At 40.7% G+C, this 22084-nt stretch overlaps 1 protein-coding gene across 9 annotated transcripts in view; it reads right to left on the reverse strand.

Moving 5' to 3' along the window:
• The window catches only part of MAP7D2 (MAP7 domain containing 2), a 71369-nt gene extending 57398 nt beyond the window's left edge, over nucleotides 1-13971 (reverse strand). For 6 of the 9 annotated variants that reach the window (XM_063126450.1, XM_063126448.1, XM_063126447.1 and 3 more), the window contains exon 1: nucleotides 13814-13970. In XM_063126450.1, coding sequence (XP_062982520.1) covers nucleotides 13814-13865 — 52 coding nt within the window. In that variant the 5' untranslated portion in view covers nucleotides 13866-13970. Of the gene's footprint in view, nucleotides 1-13813 lie in introns of all 9 variants that reach the window. The other 3 variants (XM_063126455.1, XM_063126454.1, XM_063126446.1) reach the window with 2 other exon arrangements.
• Between the last annotated feature and the right edge of the window lie 8113 nt (nucleotides 13972-22084).

Genomic DNA, 22084 nt, shown 5'->3' on the forward strand with positions numbered 1-22084 from the left:
TTGTAGAATCCATTATATCAAAAGTATGTTATTACCTGGAATGGGAGTGATTAATGACCTTCACTTAGTAAAATACTTGTGGTTCTGCAGTTCAGACATGGAAAACCAGATGCATTCTACAATAAAGACAGCTTTTGATACAACCCACCACCCCCAAAAAAACAATGATACAAATATTTGGGTAGTATTATTCCTTAAAAGGGCAAACAAAGCGCTAATTAAAAGTTCCATTACAATGAATGATGCTGTGCTACACAACGTACCACCATATTATTCTCAAAATAACACACTTTCAAGATGAGAATCTGCTGGCACAGCATTTGCCCAGCAATGCTGAATTGACATCTCTGACTCTGTGTGAGCATGAGAAGGTAAGGACTAACCTTGGGAAGACTGATGGAAGGCTAAACATATAAAACGGATGTTCTTAAAATAAAAAATAAAACTCCCACAACATAGTCAATGTGTTTTAGAATCTCTCTTTCAAAGTTTAACTCTTCATTTCAACAACCTTGAAAATGTCCCTAACAATAATTATATCCTTCACTCCAATCACTTTCTATAGCAATTTAATAAACTATTAATGACAAAAAAGAGTCACATTAACATATGAGTTCACAAAACATAGGTTTACCTTTATTTTTAGGAATATATTGTGGTTAGCTTTTATTTACCTTTTAATCATCTACTAAATTCCCATTGCCAAACAAGGGGATATATATTTGACAATGGATAATTTCTAGTCTAGCATCCTGTTAACACACAAGCCAACCAAATACCTATGGTAAACTCACAAGCAGGACCTGAGCTCAATAGGACGCTCCTACTTGTATTCCCCAGTCACTTGTACTGAGATGCATTCTTCCTCTGATACTGGAAGTAATATATAATCATCATGACTAGTATCCCTTGATAGTCTTATACTCCATGAATTTGTCTAATCTCCCCTTAAAGCTCTCCTAGTTGGCAGCCATCACTACATGTTGTGGTAGTAAATTCCACAGCATTTCTCCACAGTGTTCCTTTGGTCTCATAGAATCATAGAATAGTAGAGTTGGAAGGGGCCTAAAAGGCCATCGACTCCAACCCCCTGCTCAATGCAGGAGTCCACCCTACAGCATACTTGACAGATGGTTATCCAGCTGCCTCTTGAATGCCTCTAGCGTGGGAGAGCCCACAACCTCCCTAGGTAACTGGTTCCATTGCTGTACTGTTTTGAATCTCCCATCTTTGGATTAAAAAATACAATTGGATGACTCAAGTTTCTAGAATTATGAGAGGAGGAGAAAACCTTTCCCTATCCATCTTCCTTTGGTCTGATCCACCAAAAAAAGGGATGACATGTGAAGCTGGGGACTCAGCCAGCACGTGAAGATGTCCTCCTCCAGGCGCTGGCTAAGTCTGTTGGTGTGCCACCTGCTGCTGCTGCTGCTGGCGAGAGGTGCATGAAGGAGAAAAGCAGTATGTGAAGCCAGTGACTGGAGCTGCTGGCCCTCCCAGTGCCAGCCAAATCTGTTTGTGTGCCAACCCAATGGAACAACGAGCAGCAAGCAAAGGTGGAGACAGGGCTAGCTGCGTTCCTTTCTCTGTGCTGAGAGGGGCACAAAACTCTTCACCCTCCTCCCCAAGTGAATACGTCAAAGCTCTTGTTTTCGACTGGCTGAGTCCTGGAGAGAGGCACTCCTGTTAAGGAGTGGGAATACCCTGCAATGCTCAATTGCAGGTTTCCCAGTTATTTATATCTCATCTGTGATCTGTGATCTTCCATCACAGAATGCAAGTAAGCATACAGGAAGTTCATCAGCAAGGCCTACTAAGCTTCTGTAAGGTGCTTTTTTAATTTGTGAATTCAGCACCATGCATGCACAGATGACTTTACCATCAAGTTGAAAGTGAAATCTAATGGTTATGATGGAATAAATAGCAATGGTATTTATTAGCTACATGAAGCCAGGACTACAACACCATTTCATCCCACTACATGGATGACTTGCTGCAGGGAATCAATAGTGCTTCCTTTTCCCCGCAAATATGTGTCACTGTAATATCACTATCTTCAAAGATTCCACACTGAAGTGTCCATGTGTGTGTGTGTGGGGAATCCAAACCTATTCTACAAGTAGTTTGAAAAACTGGTTCATGAGAAGCAAGACATAACAAGCCCAGCCATTTAAGTCGACTTTTGAGGTTTTACTAGTTAGGTAGCTGAATTTCACATCATTGCCAAAACATTCATTATACAGCTTAAGATTCCATAAAGTGTTCTGCTTCCAAATCGACAATTACTCACAAATACTACATTCAGTGTAATTGGAGGATGCTTCTGTAATAATAGATTTTTCAGTAAGAATGCGGGGGTTGGGGGTTAGTACAGGTAAGAACTGCAAACTTGAAGTCTGCCTTTGAAATAGTCCTCTTTGTCAATTTAATAGACATTCTAGTGGCTCAAGAATTTCTAGTGGCAAGGTAGCAATAAAACTAGCAAGTTTTATTATGAAATACAGAGTGAGATACTTCAGTCTCCTATGTGCAAATGCCCTTTTCAATCAGAAGACCTAGACCAGCTTTACCTTGCGTGGTGCCCTCCAGATGGTTTGGATTACAACTCCCATCATTCCTGACCATTGGCTGGGGCTGATGGGAGTTGGTCCAAACCATCTACAGGGCACCGGCTTGGGAAAGACCTACATGGACAGAAATCAGAGCCACTCCTTAAATTTAACAGCAGAGTAACTGCAGAGTTCATTTCAAATCCATAGAAATAAAAACCTGGAGACATCAGAGATTTCAGAAGAACATTGAGAGTTGTATCCAATATACTACTTTTCATAAAAAATGTTGGCTTCAATGCATTTACCTTACACAAAGTATTATAACATTACACAAATGCTTCCATTTGTAAAATTATTGAAACTCTGTGATCCAGATAACCATCCATATGCCCACTGAACTCATTTTTGTTTGTTCATGTTAAAAAACTGGAAAAACAAGCACACATTATATGAGACAGAACACAAAAATATCATAGAAGATTAATATTACTATATCTGCTGGGGTATGTCCAGAACAAAATGAATTAGAATAAGTTTCTGTATTTTTATAAACTGATTCAAACAAAGCTGAAGAACAGGTAGGAACTTTCCTCAGAATCAGAAACTTTTAAGTTAATTCTGTTGTACGTGTAATCTTTTGTGTTGCATTCTTCCTCCACCCCCTCCATTTAAAAAAGATAGTACACCCTAGTTTTTATTAAAATGAATTTATGAACTTAATTATAAACTTATTAGAGTGAATTTATAATCATACCCTGCAAAGACCCAAGGTAGAAACACACAGATTTTTCTTTCATGTTTTGCCACTGTGGGATGTAGGGGCATATCTGGATTGAGACTTTAGCTTTTGTGGTGATAAGGGGTTTTAACCATTTGTCCCCTGCTGTGGTTCCCATTGCAGGCCTTGCACCTATCTGTTGCACTGGGGGTGGGAAGCTCCCATATAGTCCAACAGGAATCTCCCCCTACCCACAATGCCAATAGCAGGTACATGGTGGTTTGGTTGTTGTCAATAGTTGGTGCACAGTGGTTGCAATCTGGAAGGAAGCAGAGCCGGAGGATTAAAGCTTTCCTCTCCCCTATACCAAGGCCTGACTGAGCAATTTGAGAAAGAAAATTTTGTGAAAGAAAAACCTTGCACTCCAGGCCAAACCAAGCAATTGATCTCTTGATTAATCTCACATGTAGTCAAACTATCAACCTGTATTATGGTGACTGCTGCAGTAGAACAAACAATTTTGCCCTCCTCAAAACATTGTTAAATACAAGCTACTTTTAAAATAAAAACTAAGTACAAGTGGACTTTCTTCCAGAGTTCAAGTACCCTTGGCTATTTCTGTCCAAGAACTAAGCTTCCATCAGAGAAATTCAAATTCAATGTCTGCATAGTAGGTACTTGGCTACAGGCACTCTTTCCACATCAAGCTACAATTATGCCTTCATTAATAGCACTGATTTCACCTCATGTAACTCTCTACTTTCCCTTTGAAGAGAGGCCTTGTGGCAGAATGACTACAAGAGCTTGAACTTTCCTTCTGAGTTTGTCAGTTAAATTTCTGGCAGTCTCACACACTAGCTTTTATCATTCATTTCTCCTGCCATACCCAGCAGCAACAAACGCCAGTTCTACACCAGAGTGACATTCTTTTATAATTGGACACATTTTGTTCTGTGAAAAAAAGGAGGCAGATGATCTAAGCAATAGCTTTGACCATCACATTGTACAACAATGGTAGAGAAATGGTAGACAAATCTTCACTTGTCTACTGCAGAAACAGATGTTCATAGTACCTTAAAAATACTAGTATATTAATTGTAGAATAACCTTTTGTGGGCCTGGGGCCCTTTCATAAGCTGCAAAAACTGGTCAGCTAAGTGGTAGGTACCACCCTCCATACAGAGAAGAAGAATTGACTGTTTAAACAAAGGCAAGCCAAAATTTCAAGTGATGCAAGAGATAAGTTGTAGGTGTTATACGGAATGTATATATAGACTGTCACATTTTATTATGTATGCTTATTTTGTTATGTATTGTTCTATTCAGATGTTGTTCTGAGAGTCTTCCACAGCTAATGCAATAACTGCCATTGCTTTTGCATCGTCCTTAAACCATTTAGCATTCTGTGGATCTGCTCTATCTGGTGGATCCTCTGTGACTACATACCACAGTTCAGCCTGAATCAGATACATTTGCATTTTGTAAGACCATAATGCATAGTTAGAGTCATTCAGCTTTTCCAACAATTGATGCAAACCAGACATATTAGCTCCTGCCATTTCCTCTGCTTCAGGAATTTGTATCTCACCGTCCTCCTGCTCAGAGTCCTCCTCAGAGTCAGCCGACTGAGATTATTCCTCACTTTGCAGCACTGGCTTTAGCTTGATGTCTTCCTCCATCAACAGTCTTCTGTTTTAGCAGACTCCTGGTTCTGATACTGCACCGTTCCCACCAAGTTCTGGTTCTTCTGCCTGGATTAGGCTGGCGTAGGCTGGTCTAGGCTAGACTGGACTAGACTGGGCCCATAACCTTTGTTGGGTTATTGTGCCAGAACTTTTCTCTCTCTGGAACTCTGTTTGTGCTCAGAAACAAACACACATCACACAGGTCTTACACAGCAGAGCTGGTTTATTTCCTTCAGGCTTCTGTGCAGTTCAATTCAGATCAGTTCAGATCAGCACACTGAGGCATACACAGAGAGCAGTGATCATAGAGCAGTGATCAGTAACATTTTACACAAGTGAGAAACTATATACACATCTTACACAATTCTTATCTACATTACATACAGCTGTGATGAGGCTAACTTAGAATCTTGGCAAGGTTCCCAGAACAGCCTCTATCTCAAGGTAATTGCCCACAGATAGTCTTTCTCTGTTTAACCCTGAGATAGCCATACACACACAATTTTAATGACTAAGCAAGTATTTCTTTTCATATACTTAACACTGCTTAGGGCATGATTTACCATGGAAAAGTGGCATACAAAGCAGCCAGTGATATCACAGTAACTTGGCAGAAAGATGCATTCATCGGTTCACACACAAACAGACTCCCTAAACATGACCATCCCTGTGCTTACCCATAGTATTTTCTATGGCCAGAACCCAGAGAAATTATTCCATGTAAGTCTGTTTAAACATCTGAATACCTTAATACCAAAGAGCAGTGGGAACTGGAAATACATGGCTGACCAGAGTTAACATGGACATATATCAAGTGGGTCGGAAACCACAAACATAGTTTGCAGGAACTGCAACAAAACACATTAAAATATGCACTACTGTGGCAAATGGTGATGTCACAGGCACTTCATACACCACCACTTCAAACAACAATTTAACTAAAATAGGATCAAGTTCCAACCAGCCCAAAGTTGGAGTTGTTTTAGAGAAAAATGAAAGTACAAAAGTCTGAACATCCTCATAATCTGGATATATGCAAAGAATTTAGCATGCCACCCACAGTCCACGTATTTCTACAGATTACAGTTTTGCTAAGAGCCAAGTTGTATTATTCACATGTTAAGTACTTGGGCTTTGCATGTACAGAACAATGCAGGGGTTCTTTATAGGGAGGGCTGGCTAGAGAAGCTTAAAACACTGGTGTGTTCCTCATCATCCCAGTGTTTCTAGGGATCATATCAGATTCACCTTCATCCAAATAGCTTGTTAGTAGATAGTTTTCTCTAGCAGTTTGGAGGGAGAGCAGAGCAGAGCGCCACCATATATAGCAAGGAAACTGAGTTAGGCAACACTGCCCTTTTTCAGACATGAAATTGTTCAGGGGATGAGTCTGGTATGACTCCCTTCTTCCCAGGAACACAGAGAAGAAAGCCAAATTAAGCCTCACTACTCGCTCTTGCCTCTAGGGTCAGCTTGTAGAGGAAGGTCCTTGGTGAAGTATGCAAACTTAGCTGAACTACTTAAGATGCAAGCAGGCTAGTGTAAATAGAGTAAGTTGCTTAGTCTTATATCACTGAGTGCATATCTCCAGATACAAGGAAGGCAGGAGCTAATCTACACAGTCAGAAGTAGCACATGGTCCTTCAGAATGCAGATTGAAGAAATTGATGACAATGCTTTCCCCAAAATTAAGGACTCCCTGTCCATGGAAAACTAGCATGTCAGGAGTAAGGCTAAAGGGGCAGCAAATATTGATGTGGGAGTGCATTCCAATATGGGGCTACAGAACCATGTAGAACAAAATGGATTAAATTTTTTTTTTAAAAAAATACTATAGACAAGATCCACAGCACCCTATAAAAGGATTTCAGACTTGTTTTCCTCAAACAGACCATGTCCTTCCCATGGTGCACTGCTTTCAAACCTGGGCTGTCAAATAGGGGTGGCACTTGTAGCCCTATGAAAAGCACTCCTGCATTCAGCGATCTGAGGAGTTCTAGGCTCCCACCAGTGTAAAGAGAAAGCTGCAGACAAACATTCAGGTAGATTGCACTTTTGTAACTGACATCCTGGTGATGGTAGCTGAGCCTCTTCATAAACAATGGGCTGCAACTTCTGCACCATCCTGCTCCCTTCATATCAACCTTCTTTCTAAGCTGAAACAGCAATATCATTATGTAGCCAGGATTTGGCATTGTAACAGATCAGCGAGAGCAAGCAAAGCTAGTTCAGAGGAAGGCTAATGCTTCCTGAAGAGAACAGAAATCTACCTCACTATACAAATTGACTGGACTTTTGCCTAAAATGGTTTTCAAATAAAAGGAGATTGGAGATTAGTATTGCACGCAAACTCTTCCATGCTCCAAAGAGTTTATCTAATAGCTGTACCAAAGCACAATTGGTTCTGAGGACACTGCACCTGCAGCATTTGAAGGCAGGAAGATATGGAATAAAAACTAGCCTGTACTGTCTATTATGTTGCACTGATTAGAGCTGCCCATATGAGCAATTCAGTTACATTATTTTGTTTCTATAAAGCTGACCTTGTTTGGGCGAAATAGCTGCAAAAGCAACACATCTGAATCTTCTAAAGCTGTCTGGCCACCAATACCTTTGACTGCTTTTCACCAAGTGAGCAGATAAACGCTGCTCAACATTCTTTCACAGTATTCCACAGATTACTATTAATATCTAGACTAAATAGGACAATTGGCAGGGAGGGAAATGGGACTTCCCTGAATCTCTCCATTTCCTCCCCCAATCCCCTTTTTCTTGTGCAGGGACAGGTTAGAATGAACTGTTCTGAACATTTATAGAGAAGCAAATGAAGGAATTTAAACAATAACAAACGCTTTGTGAGCTCCATACCTTCCACTCCTTTTACGTCTTAAAAGAAGTCATAGTTTCAAGCATTCCACGTAACAACCATGAAAATATTATGTGATGTAGCTAGTATTCTGACACAGGACCAGTCTTTATATTACTGGCATCACCCGGACATCATTTCAAATAACCCATGACTGCTTTTCCATCTGGTGCTTACTCCAAGCAACATTTGGAGACAATTGTACTCCCACATCATATGAAGCATCTCCATACCTGTGCTACATATTCCTGGTTGTGGCTGATACTGGTGAAGAAAGCTGTACTTCAGCCTTCCCCAACCTGGTGCCCTCTATATGGCCTAGACTACAAGTCCCAGAATTCCTGATCATTAGCCATTCCAGCTTGGGCTAACAAGAGTTAAAGTCCAAAACATTTGGACGGCATCAGATAGGGAAACGCTGAGGTACATGATACAGAATTATAATATGTAGAGCTGGTCAATTTACAGCAGTGATCAGTGAAAACCATCACATAAGCTATTTAAAATTCCCCTCTTTGATAAATGCAAAGTGTGACCATCCCTAACTTAGAGATAAAAAAAAAATGGAGGTCAAGCTGAGAACCTTCAAATGGTTAAAGTTACTGACAATTTTTCCAGGTCAAGAAAAAAATCTCTATCACAGATCTCTGGCAAGCTAGTCCCATGGGTATGCCTTAAGTTTGTTTCACCAGCAAGAGAAACACTTCCTTTTAAGGTACGGTTTAGGTATGGTTTGTGAATCAGCTTGATTTGAAGCAGTCAGGAGCATTTCAGGCCCAATTAAAATTGGGCAATGACTTTGTTATGAGGGACAGATGATGGCAGATGCCTAGTAAGAATTGATTATTACTTATGAGGAACTATCTGGATCCTTGGCAGAATAGCATAAATGTGAAATCAATACAATACACACAAAGAGAAGCAAAAAATGCCATTCAGACCTGGCAGGGTGCATCTATGTGATCTTGGCAGTCCCACTCCAATACAGCACAGACAATATGGCTGCATGATAGGAGAGATTCATACTAACATTAATACAAAAACAGCACATAATCTTTCCTTGAAAGATGGCATGAATACTAAAGTTACATAGGCGATGCTCAAATAGAAGCCCTCCCCATCCCCTGCATCCCAATAGTTCTTTTTCAAGGACAGAATCCTTGAAAGTCTGTGTTTGAGAAGATTTTTTTTCACGGTACTGTAAAACACAACAAAATTATATGAACGTTTGATTACATATGCACCTACAACACATGTGCATGCTAGCTGCAGCCCCATGATTCATGATAAATTTCAATTACTGTCTCACAGCTCAAAGGTTGTCCATCCCTGTCTCACAGCTCAAAGGTTGTCCATCCCTGACCTAAGTGATACATTGGTTTTTCAGGCTGCTTCCATTGATGTCTCCAAATTCAACTTCAGTGAATGACCTATGGGAGATATGCAGATTTCTATATGCATATTTACAGCAATATGCAGCTGATAATGAGAAGTGCACTGTCATAGCCTTACCTGCACTATAATAAATTGTAGAATAGGCTCCAAAGCCAAAGCTCATTTTGTAAGATACAGCTGAAGGTCTCAACACAAGCCCATAAAAGGTTGCGCCACAATATATCTGTTAGCCTTTGAAGCGCTTGCATTCCTTGTTGGTTTTTCTAAAACAGACTAACATGGTTACCCATATTAATTTATTTCAAAACAGATACATAAATGAGCAAGTCCTAACAAAACACTGAAAGAGACCATTGCAATGTCAATAGTTGGCATCCCCAATGCAACTGAAGAATGCACAAGAGATAAATAAAGGGAGGAGCTATTCTTGGTATTGTTATGCAGGACAAATGTTTGACCCCTGAAAAGCAATCCTATATGTTATTTAAGAAAAAATCAAACTATCCTGCAATATCCTGCAGAAATCACCCTTGGAAGCACTCTTTAATAGTTAGCTAATTACAGATCCTGTCTTCTTATCCTGCCTGCTAAGTTTACTGAGAAGCCTTTGATGAGAGATTGTCTGTCTACTGGAATTTGAACAACTTTTTGCCATGAAACAATTAAATCTATCTCTTGCAATAAGACAAATGTGAGAACACTGAATTTTCTGAAAGTGACAGAAAGTTAAATTATTTATAAACTTGTATTTTAAATAGTTAAAAGCTATTACTACAACAGAAGGACAAACTCTGAAAAGCATAAATGGAATTCACCTTCATGCTGGGAATTTTGTGCAATAGATGCAAAGTAAGAGATTTATGTCCTAGTAAGGACAGACTGTCACAATCCAGAGCTCCAGGTGGGCAGCACCTTATCTGTGAAAATGCAGAAGACACACAATAATTAAGAAAACTTCCCCTTCTCACAGAAAAAGTGAGAACATATGTTGTTGTTATTGGACTGTAGGCAAGAAGTTTCTTTTTTCTGAAACCATGGTGTGCAGCCCATGTATGAAGGACCAATATTGCATAGCTTTCCAGTGAAATAAAATGCTAAAAGCAAACTTCGCATGGAATACCTACACACAAAAGTGTTGGATGGATGAAACATTACCTTCCTGATGTATACTATACTAGATCGAAACTGTAATACAACTTCATGCTAATCAGCCAAATCAGCACATATTAAGACTTTACCATAAAATATCTATAATGCCAGAGAGTGAAGGGATGGCAAATCTAAATATGAACTTTTGGGCACAATGTAGAAGACAAGGTGCAGCTGGTAATACTGGACTTTCCACAATTCTTTGCTAAGAACATCATATACTCTACAAAATTCTGAAGTCCTTAAATATAAAAGGACATCGGAAATAAGTGAGCTGAAGGCCAATGTTATTTTTAGGTTGCCTTTAAGAACCCTCTCAAGGAAGCATGCAAAATAAAAACAATTCAAAAATATGTAAAAGCAAACAGTGAAGATATGAATATTCAATAAAACCAACCAACCACAGTTTATGGAAAAGCCAGAGAAAACAGGTTGGTCTTTCGAGCCTTCTTGAAGATCTGCAAGAAGCAGCCTGACAAACCCTGGGTAGAGGCTGATTCTAGATACACAAAATCTTAAGAAGAAGGCAATTTGACAAACTTTGCTTCACACCTTGAAATAACTTGTAATGTGAAACTGTCCCATCAAGGTTTTGGAAATGAAATATAACTAGCTGTTAATATAATGTAGTTTTGATGTTAAATAGCATTTAATACTGAAATTCTAAATTGAAATATAGCTGAGCACACAATCTTTGCAACTTTCCTGTTCTTTCATGTCCTTCAGATATGATGGCCTGCATTATGAACTGGTGGCGTGGGATTCCCACATCCTAATCAGTAAATCCCACTAATTCAATAGATTTGTATACCTCAAGGCTGTAATCCTATGCACAGTTAGTTGGGAATAAGCCCCACTGAACACAGAGAGCTTTATGCACAAGTAAACATGCCTAGGATTACACTGTGAATGTTATGCACCATTACAGCTTCGATATCTGCTTTTGGCAGAGCCAGACATCATGATAAATAGAGTAATGGGAATTATAGACAAATTCCTGGAGAACATGCTGTCAATAGCTGCTAGTCCAGGATCAAGGAAGCATGTCTCTGAATTACTACTTAATAGGAAACAACAACTGGGAGAATTTAGATCTCTGTTACTTACTGTTATGGAGATGCTGAACTAATAATTCCTTAAACAATATTTTGGTTAAATGATGGTAATCAATTCTTGCTCACTGTAAAGCACAAAATGTTGAGCCACTAATACTATAGTGAGCCACTAAAACTATGCATGTTTATTCAGTAGTAAGTCCCACTGTGTCTAAGGAAGCTTGCTCTTTAGTAAGCATACACAGGATTGAATTGAAGCCTAAGAGCTACAAAACTGTTGACCAACATTGAAGCCAATACTGGGAGGTTCTCACATAACAATAAACAATGGTTAGGAGCAGAAAGGAACCCAACAGAAACTGAGGCTCAAGTGCACCTCCCACACAACAGGGAGGAATACACCAGCATTCAGTTTTGCTTTGACAAATTCCTAACAAACCAAGAATTATGGTATAAAACACATTCTTGTCAATTGCTAAACAAGCCAACTAAAAACTCTGGCTTGTTTAGCAAATTAGAGTTTATTTTAATCCACGATTCCTGGTTTGCACATAACAAACCAGAAATCAGGCAAACTGAATGCTGGTTTATTCCTTGTCCAGGCTGAAGGAAAGGAGGAAAGCTTGATCTTGGCACTTTGCAAAGGCTGTTTTCCTTTCCACTCATGTATATCTCATTGAACTATGGTTTAACATACCATTGAACTATGGTTTAACATTATGTGCAAACAGAATCATTAACTGTGGCTGCTTAGTGCACCCAATGTGCAACACAATGTGGCCTAAAAAAATAGTGCAGTACTTGGAGCCCATTACCAGTTTCCAATGCAAGGCTGAAATTGAAGAGTGAGCATGTAATTGCACATACATGAGTGCACGCAGACTTGAAGGCAATAAGGCTGTTGTCACCTTCAACTAACTAATTTATTATGGCATGGGTTTGATAGGTTAGAGTGTATTCAATTAGTTCCATAGAAGAAAAGCAGTTTGCATGGCTACTGTTCTGTAATTCGCATTAGATATCTAGAACGAATCAATGTGGGCTGCTACAAAAGTTGCATCATAGCAAACATCAGAAGTGTCACCATACTACAATAACATCTTTTCAGAGATTTGTATTAAGGCAATCGTCATCTACTTGTCCCATGAAAGAAGTGAAGAAATCAAAGTGAGGCGCCATTTTCCTGAGCAGCCTTTGAGCCTCTCTAATTTACTGGTTATAGAATTGAGCAGATAGTTTTATTACTAGCTTTTACAAAACTAACAGCTAGACTAAAAGCATGCTTAACCTTGGAGGTGGTAGGAAGCTGTGAAAACTATGTTTTCCCATGCCTGAGTAAGACGGATCCAAGCGTTGCTAGAAATTAGTTTGTGCACTAAGTCCCTGCCTTAGTTAACAGCAGCACTTCAAGTATCTGGCAACATACTCCACGATTGTGTAATTGTCTCATGAACATAGATCTGCCACGCAACACCAATCCAACAGGTTTAAAGACAGAAAAAGACAAGTAAAGACATCGCCAAAAAATGTTTTATTTTAGAATTAAAAAATTCATCTCCCTAACTGCATAATTAACCATGTCACTTGAGCCTAGCAGAAGACATTACAATTTTACACTCCCCCTCCAGGGAATGTCAAGGAAAACCTTGGTTTGCCACTACAGGGGACAGCAAACAATTAAAACATTAAAAGCTTTCATCTTCTGGTTGTGAAATGGATACAAAACCCCTTGCAGCAAAGCAATCCCTTCCTAGCGTTTTCTCTAACAGAGCAAGTCATCAAAGGAGCTCGGTGACGTCTGGCTGAGGAAAGCCCACCACCCAATTATTGATTTTTCACCTACTCCCCTCCCCGCCCCGCCCCGCCCACCTTTCAAGGTTTGGGCGCTATCCTTGACCTTCCCCAAATACTAAGAGCAAAGCTCTCCTATGAAATAAGCCCGCTTCCTCCTTGGCTCCAACCCCCTTCGCTAGAGTGAGGCCTCGCATCACCCTTACGACACCCCCCTGACGATTCTCCAGCCACCCAAGGCTTGTCTTGGCGCCTTCCCAGCTTTTGTTACGTTGCGATTTCCAACGAAGCCGCCTGCCAAATGCCACGGCACACACACACACCCCTCGCAAATAAATCACGCTCCCATCCTCGGGGACTATCTGCCATGGAACGGCAACACCACGTTGCAGAATTCAGGGCAAGAAGCAGAGAAGGGCACCTGCTCCGAGAACAACCCCGACCCCTCTCGTCTCGCAGCCCCTCGCATCCTGCCCCATACCGGGCAATGGTAACGCAAGAGGGCTGGGTGGTAACAGGGAAGGGGCTTCCTTACAAAGCAGGCTGCCTTCCCACAAACCACACCCACCAGGACTCACCGTCCTGTACTTCAGCCTTCTTACCTGACGCCCGTGGGTACAAGGGAGACGTCCGCGTTGGCCCCGACTCCGCCATCTTCCTCCTCCTCCTCCAGCGCGCTTAGCTGCGGCTTACTTTTCTTGCCTGGCGCCGCGCTTAAGCACCGTAGCAGATGATAATGCCGCTGCCGCTGCACAGGCGCACTGCCTGTTCTGGCACGGCACCTGACGCTGCGTGGTGGAGCCGGTAGGCGGGAAATGGGCAACAAACGCCCGAGGTTAAGAGGGGGCAGAAAGGAGGTTTGGGGTTTGCTATTGGCTATGAAAAAATATAGACTGCGGCGGGAAAGAAGAAGAGGAGCGATCGCACAGCTTCTGGCGCTTCCCTGGTCTTCATTCCATCCTCTAAACAATCCTTACTGCACTTTCGCTAACGTGTGGCGACCTGCTTGTGCCGCCTCCTTCCCGCCTCTTGCCCCAGGCGGGCAGCAGCAGCAGCAGCAGCAGCTCCTGTTCCACAGGCTGCTGTCGAGCGCGCGCCAAAAAGGAGCCGCGGCGGTTCCACGAAGCTCTCCAACTTTGTAGATAAATACCAATGTCGAGGCAGCAGGCTAAGGCTTTTAACGCCCAGCAAGGCATAGAGCGAGCCGCAACTTCTCCCCCAGGCTTGTCGTTGGCTGAGTTTCCCACAAGCTGCCATCGTATAACCTTCGCTTGAATCACATATGCCCATTTCCACTTGACGGGGGAATTTGAAGCAAAACCAGGCAGCCGAGGAGAGATGAAAAGCCGCGCGTCGTCGCAGGCAGGAGAGGCGTGTTGGGACAGAAGCGCTTCCCTCTCGACGCTTTCCCTCTTCCAAAACCAAGGTGCAAATGCGTCATGTGCTCCATGCAATAGCCTCACATAGGGAGCAGAGGTGCTTTGTCTGTGTAGGGTTGTCTTGTTTTTACTGCCCCCCTTTTGGGGCGACTTTTCTTCCGAGACTTTCAATCGGTTCAAGAACAGTCCTTTGCCGTTACGGCAGATCCCCTACACTGCTCCTTCACGTGTCTTTTTTGTATTTTTTTTTTTTTAACAGAGCACATATCAATTTAGGCTTAGCACCAAAATTGAGGGGGGGGGGGGAGAAAAGGGCAAGACTGCATTAAAATAGGAAGTAACACTAAAGAATAAAGCTGTATTTTCATTTGGAGTTGGGAATTGACTTTGGCTATATAACTAAAAAGCTCGATTTTGCAGCACTATATCAGAAACCAGCGTGATAAGGTACTACACTTCCAAGTAGCAGGATGGACTCTTATCTCTTCTATAGTTTCTAGATGCCACTTACATATACCCCACTAATCTCGCCTTCTATTTATCCCTCCAGTCCGCAGCCTTGGGTAATTCTCCACCATCCGCTCTCCATGGGCTTGTCTTGATAGAGGGTTTGCCCTGGGATGGATTCGGAATGGTGGCAAGTCATCTACATGACGCAGCCACCATTGCGAAGCCATCCGGGGACAATCTCCAGAAACTGCTTTTAAAAAGTCGGCTATTTACCCCGACATTTTTGTTTGCAGAGCCGATGGCGCCCCCTGATTGGTTGCATCGGCTGGACTGGACAGCGAAGGAGGCAGACGTGCACTGTAAATAAATAATTTTTTAAAACCCGGGGGGAGGAACAGGGCAGCCAGAGGGAGGATTGCCGGCTGCCCCATTCCTCCCCCCTCTTCCGTGCTTGGTCCGCCTGTGGCAGCAGTGGCAACTCTGCATTTGCGCTCCTTCCCATGCAGATGCCGGGAAGGAGCGCCAATTCAGGAGATTGGGGCCTAGCGGTGCAGACCCGCCCCCATCAAGTTGAGGGCCATGTGTGGACCACTGCCTTCTCAGGGTCTTTTAGAAGTACAGTCAGTTTCCATTAATCTCTCCATCTTCCCTGCCTCTATAACATTTATCACAATCTTATATCCCAGATCTTTGTTCTGTCCTGTCTTTTTCACCACAACTATCCCCCCTTTTTCATTTCTATCTGGAGGCTTTTGTGGTCATTATATAATAGATGGAAAATTCAGGGTGCAATATTAGGCTAACTATGGTCTGTAGGAAGCTGTGTGAATGCCACTCTGCCAGCAGAAAGGGAGGCCCACTGGGGGTCAGTACTTATGCTGTCATTGGCCCCTGATATACCCATAGAAAGCTCCATGGGCATTGGTGGAGACAGGCAGAAATGGGGTGATTCAGGGCAGGTGAGGACCCAAAGGATCTTACAATATGTTTCTCAATACAACTTGAAAAGAGCCCAAAACTAGACCAGCTGGATTGGTTTAGTAATTTTAACCCATTTTCATCAATGGGGTACTTTTTAAAAAGATTTGCCCTGCCCACCTCCTGTGCTGACCACAAGAGCATATAGCTTTGGGACATCACAACTCTGAGGCATCGTGAATGAGACAATTGCTCAGGGCAGGGCTATACGATTTGCAATTCCTCAAAGCTTGTTTCAACTGCAGAATTTGAAACTTTTAAGTTCTTATTCATGGTGCTCATGCACCTATGTTGAACTGGGAGCCCTCAATAAGTGGAATTGGTCTCTACTTTATAATGAGATGTTTAAATCCAACCATATTGCAGCATAGGTACCACTATTGCCTTTGTGAACTGGGAACTCTTGCTACAAGATTTGAAATTCTTGTAATTCATATAATCATGTTTTCCTATTACCTTTTCAGCCTTTAGGCCCTTATATAGTATGCAACTATCTGCTTGCTTTAATTGCTTTCCATGAGCAGTATTTTTTCCAGAGCTTTTTTCATTGAGACAGATAACAATAATACTTCTTGCTAAAATAAAGTCTTTTCCCAATAATGCTATAATATGCTACACTGCTTCAGCAGTAACCAGGGATAAAAGCCAAAAAGTACTCTTTTGCAGAATATATGACCCAAAACCACTAAACATTCTTTCATGTGAGTTGAATATACAAATACTTGGAAACTGTATAAGAATACCTCTGCTCTTGGTACATACAGTAAACACTTTTACACTAAATTTTTTGTATACTCACCATAAGTTTGCAGAGCTGTTTTGTAACTTAGGCATCTCCTTAGTGCTTCATGTTTTAAGGCAGGTGTGGGCAGACGTTTTGCCCCTAAGGGCCACATAAAGCTGACCCACACAGCCAGCACCCCACCCCTTCCCGCACCCCATATAAATACACACTCCAGCCTACTAAAGAGCTGTTCGGCAAGGTGAGAAGAGTACAATTTACAGAGAACAAAGCATAAGTTCATTCCCATCTACCATACCCCCCCAACTCTGTTGGCTGAACGTTTGTTTTGTGAGGGGGCTATTTGGTACAGAGATGGGGTGAGGCAGGGGTTGCTTGGCCACCTGCAGAAATCACACTGAGGGCTTCAGAGGGCTGCACTGAAGGCAGTGCCCAGCATAAAGTATGGGCACATTTTTCCACAGGAAAAGATCACTTCTTTTATGGCCAACACCTTCAATACCCACATTATTCATAAATGAGGATTTCCTTGGCAATAGTGAAAATTACACAAAAATTGTAAAAGTTTAACAGAACATACAAAAATGTTACTTCTCACCTTCAACATTAAGCCTGTTTATGCAAAATCATTCAGCCTCTAAAAGACAACTATATGAATATTTAATATGGTATTCGGTTTATTAACCACCTTCTGAATACAAATTCTACTCCATTTTTTAAAAATAATTTCCAGAGTTCACCACAATCTATTGAGTCAGTCTTCGACAACTGGTGGTTCAAATCTTCAAATGTACAGCATTTTTCTTCTTGCACCTTAATAACTTCGTAATAAATTGTTATACATGTTGTTGTTGTTTTAAAAAAGTGAACATTTGAAAACTGTTTTTCTTAACTGCAGAAATCTCATTGCCAGTCTGACAGAGCGTTTGGGGCAAGATGAGGCTTTCTGCCCCCAGAATGCCCCTTTCTTCCATATCACCAGAGAAACTCCACTAGTATTACATCTACACCAGCAAAGCTTTAAACTGGCCTACTGGGACCTCCTCCACAGTTTTTAGTGCTGCCTTGCCAGTGGAGCAACAGTTCCGCAACACCCTAGAGCCTAAATCACAGAAATAAGTGGTTACAAATAAGTCGTTACAATGAGCAACTTGTTCTATTTCTTGCCAATTGAAGGGTAAATTAGGAACATGAGCCATGCTGGATCAAACCAAGGCTCCATCTAGTGCAGCACTCTGTTCACACAGTGGCCAAGCTGCTGTCAACCAGGGCCCACAAGCAGGACACGGTGCAACAGCACCCTCTCAGAAGCCAGTGTATATAGGCTTACTGCCTCTGATACTGGAGGTAGCACATAGCCATTGATAGCTTTCTCCTCCCGGAATTTATCCAACTCCCTTTTAAAGCCATCCAAATTGGTGGCTGTCACTATATCTTGTGGTAGTGAATTCCATATTAAAAAAAGGAATTAAATTTGTTTAAAAGAACAAGCTGCTGGATTTAGGAAGTAGTGGTTGCACCACCATGGACTCTCCTACCTCCCACAGAATTGCTCTTACAATCATGCATTTGTTTGCTTACCACTTAAGGTGTATATAATTTATTATTCTAATTATACATTTTGCTATAAAGTGCTATCATTTGGTAAAATCAACTCAGTTATTTTGAAAAACAAAACAACAACCCCCCTAAAATAGTGGAACAATAGTTAAGAGATGCAATCCAATGGTCACTTATGTGAGAAGAAGACCCATTGACTTCTCTGGGAAAATGCACAGTATTGGGCTGTAGGTAAATCATTTAATAAAGATTGTAGCTTTTGCATTCAGAATTCATGTCTTTATATAAACAGATACTTTAAAAGTATTGGTTTCATGATAATGGTTTGAATCCTAGGATATGTTAATATAAGGAAAAACAACGAGTCTTGTAGCACCTGAAAGACTAACAGATTTATTATGGCATAAGCTTTCATGGACTAAAGTCCACTTCTTCAGATGCATGAAGTGTTACCATGAGCTAAAAGTAATATATACACAGTGAGGTCAAAGGGAAGTGAAATGCAGAAAATAATGAGAGTGACAATCACATTATTAACAGTAGCCATTCACAAAACAGTTGTTGCTGACGGGGAGTATCATATAGGAAAGTTATCACCCTCCTCATTCCACAGCACTACAAAAGCCTTCCCCTTGTATGGGGATCCTAACTTTTGCAAACCCACTAGAATAAACATGCTTTAATTTTAAAAAAGGAAAATTGTTTTGAGTCTATCTGCAGCTCTTCTGGCAAAAAAGCCAAATGTAAAAGTAGCACGAGTGCTAAATTGAACCCTGTAGAATCCAATCTAAATTCTTCATACTTCAATTGGAGTAGTATGTGTTCTGCTGAATTAGTTTCATAATGTCAATACGGGTTTATTAATTTTAGTCAAGATGTGCTGAAGGCTGCTTGAATCCAGATCTATGAAATAGCTTCTCCATGCAGTGGCTGTAACGGGCAGAGCTGCTCAAGATGTGGATTACCAGCATTGCATGGGTGTCTTCAGACCCACTCCATGAGTGACCAAGCTAACCCCAATCAAGAATAAGTAGGTCATATTGGATAGAGGAACCAACCCCAAAGAAGGGCAGGATTAAACTACCTGGACCTCCCCATTCTATGATTTCAGTCAAATTCATCAACTATCCCCAAAAACTGACATATACAATTGTATTCACCCATATAAATTCAGCTACACTTTTCCATTCATCTTTTCAACGAATCAAAAAAGGATCAGCTAATTTTTTCACTACCACCAGAATTAACCCATTCGAAGCAGTTATAATGGCTGAGTGTCAGTTGGGATTTCTCTGGTTCAAGTCAGAATCATCCTACATAATTACAAGGATAGATAAAATCCAATCTTTATTCAACGTCACTGAGAATGCAAGGTCTTTAAAGTGGACAGGATCTAGGGGCAGATAGGCAACTGAAAACAGAAAAATGGAGTTTATGGGATAGGAGAAGCAATGCAAAAGAGAAAGTTAAACTTCTTGCATACCCAAATATAAATATTTTGTCATATTCAATGCAGCTATATGACTGATTTTTTTCATAACTACAGACCAATACAAATTGGAGCTAGTCAATAATTTAAACTGGGTCTACTTTTTCATTCATTGGAGTCATTCATTCACACAAACCACACATTGCATACTCCAGTAGTTCTCAAACATATGCCACAACTTGTGATCTGAGTATATTTCACAACACTGGAAATTGCAGGAGCTAGATGTATGAGCAACTACTTCACATGACCTGATTTGTTTTATCAAACAACCCATGGTTAACAAATCATATGTCGTTTGTGAGTGCGCGAGCATGCTGGTTCTTTCCCTCTTTCTGAAACAACCCAAGAACACCCCACTCCTGGGTTGCTGCAATGACATCTGAACCCAGCACTCTGGGTTGTTTAGGGCTAAACAACACGAACTTTAACCCATGGTTTGTTGTTGACTTAAAATGTTTGGTTTAACCTAAACAGCCCAGAGTTCCAGGTTTGCACTTCATCACAACAACCTAGGAATGGGTGTTCGTGGGTTATTTCAGAAAGAGAAAGTGATGAGTGTGCAGGAGTCAAAGTGCTCACTGCTGCATGGCCACAACTAAAATAGTATTAAACAACCCATAGTTAGCCATTATGTGCAAACTGGGCCATTAGGTTATTTATAAAAGAATGTTATAATCTAATGTTAGAAAACACTTTAATAGCTTCATATGTTAAAATATTACTGCTGAGAGGACTACTCCTTTTGCTGACAATTTGGATGCCACTAAGAAATAATATACGCTAAGAAGTTGTTACCTGATTTTAGACAACACTGCTATTTTAACTGAGTTTCAGATCTCTTTAATTAAGTCACCATAAACAACTTGAATTTTGGTACATAGTTTGCAACTATACATGACCAGCATACTGCATTGTTACATGGCACCAGCTTTTCCTTTAAGAAGGAAACAGTTAAATATCTTATATTTATGTCCTTAAAAATCAAAGTACCATTAGAAGTTAATACATGCACAAACTTTACATCTTGTTTAATGAGGAGGAAGATTCATTTACAGCCTGTCAATTCAAAATGATCCAGTAATGCCAGCCTAGGAGATGGGAGCCTTTTAAATTAGCAAATTTAACAGGAGTTGTGCAATGTGTGTGTGACAGCTACTGCTTGAGAGCCAGAGGAAATGGAGACTGGAAGTGGGATGCATATATTCAAACCTATACTCAGCCATAAAGCTTGTTGGGTGGGCCTTAGGCAACTCACATTCTTTCAGTCCAACTCTCAATGTTTTTCCCAGCTGGGAAAAACATATACTCAAGGGTCTGCCCTCACATTTGGAAGCCATTCTTCTGGATCACTGTTATAGGTACAAGTGGGAGCTTAATTAAGAAGAAGCAACAGATTAATAGTAAAGTACATTTCTTTCATGTAGAAGGTTCCAAGATTCAATCCCAAATACCTCCACAACTAAAAAAGAATCTCAGGTATGTCAAAGTAAAAAGAATTAGGCCAGAGATGGACCAATGTTTGACTCCTTATCATTCTATGTACTATATATGTACTTTCTTTTTAAGGTTTGTTACTATTAAGAAAATAAATTCTTATATATTAAAAAGCTAAACCATTCCTTGTATCTTTTTGTCTTAGCTTTAGAATAAACATTACTAGAGGCAAGATTTCTGATATTACCACTCTCTGATGTCTACTACATGCCTCCAACCAAATATTTGTGCTGTAATGCGCAATGCAAATATGCAAGAACACACTTGTTTATTCAAGGAAAAGTAAATGTTTGCATTTTTACCGATCATAGGCTCCAAGCAACTTCTCACCCCTAAATTCCTGTAATATCAGTCTAATCCTATTCCACACATATGTTGTGTGCCACAGGGTAGATAGGAGTTGTGAATTTTTTAAAAAACACACCTTTCCTCTCTCATTTACAAATGATTGAATTCATCTTAACATCAAACAGTTTACATCATTTGATATAAAATAGTCATGAAGCAAGCAACATAAGGACTTTAGTACCTGTTCGCAGACCTCCAACTTCAGAACTCAATGTATGGAGGCTAACTCTACTTTATTGTATATACGCTGAATGCACCTCCACTTCAGAAGTTCTTGTTTTCTCACTTAAGAAAATTTAGCTGCTAACAGAATAAGAACTGAGTTTCCATATAAAAACTATTGTAGTGACTTGTTAGTTAATAGCAATTAATCATCCTTGGCTAAAATAGAGAATGCAAGATACAACACTAAGGAGACACAAACCCAATC

This window comes from Elgaria multicarinata, chromosome 5 (genome assembly GCF_023053635.1).
Source record: "Elgaria multicarinata webbii isolate HBS135686 ecotype San Diego chromosome 5, rElgMul1.1.pri, whole genome shotgun sequence".
Lineage (NCBI taxonomy): Eukaryota > Metazoa > Chordata > Lepidosauria > Squamata > Anguidae > Elgaria > Elgaria multicarinata.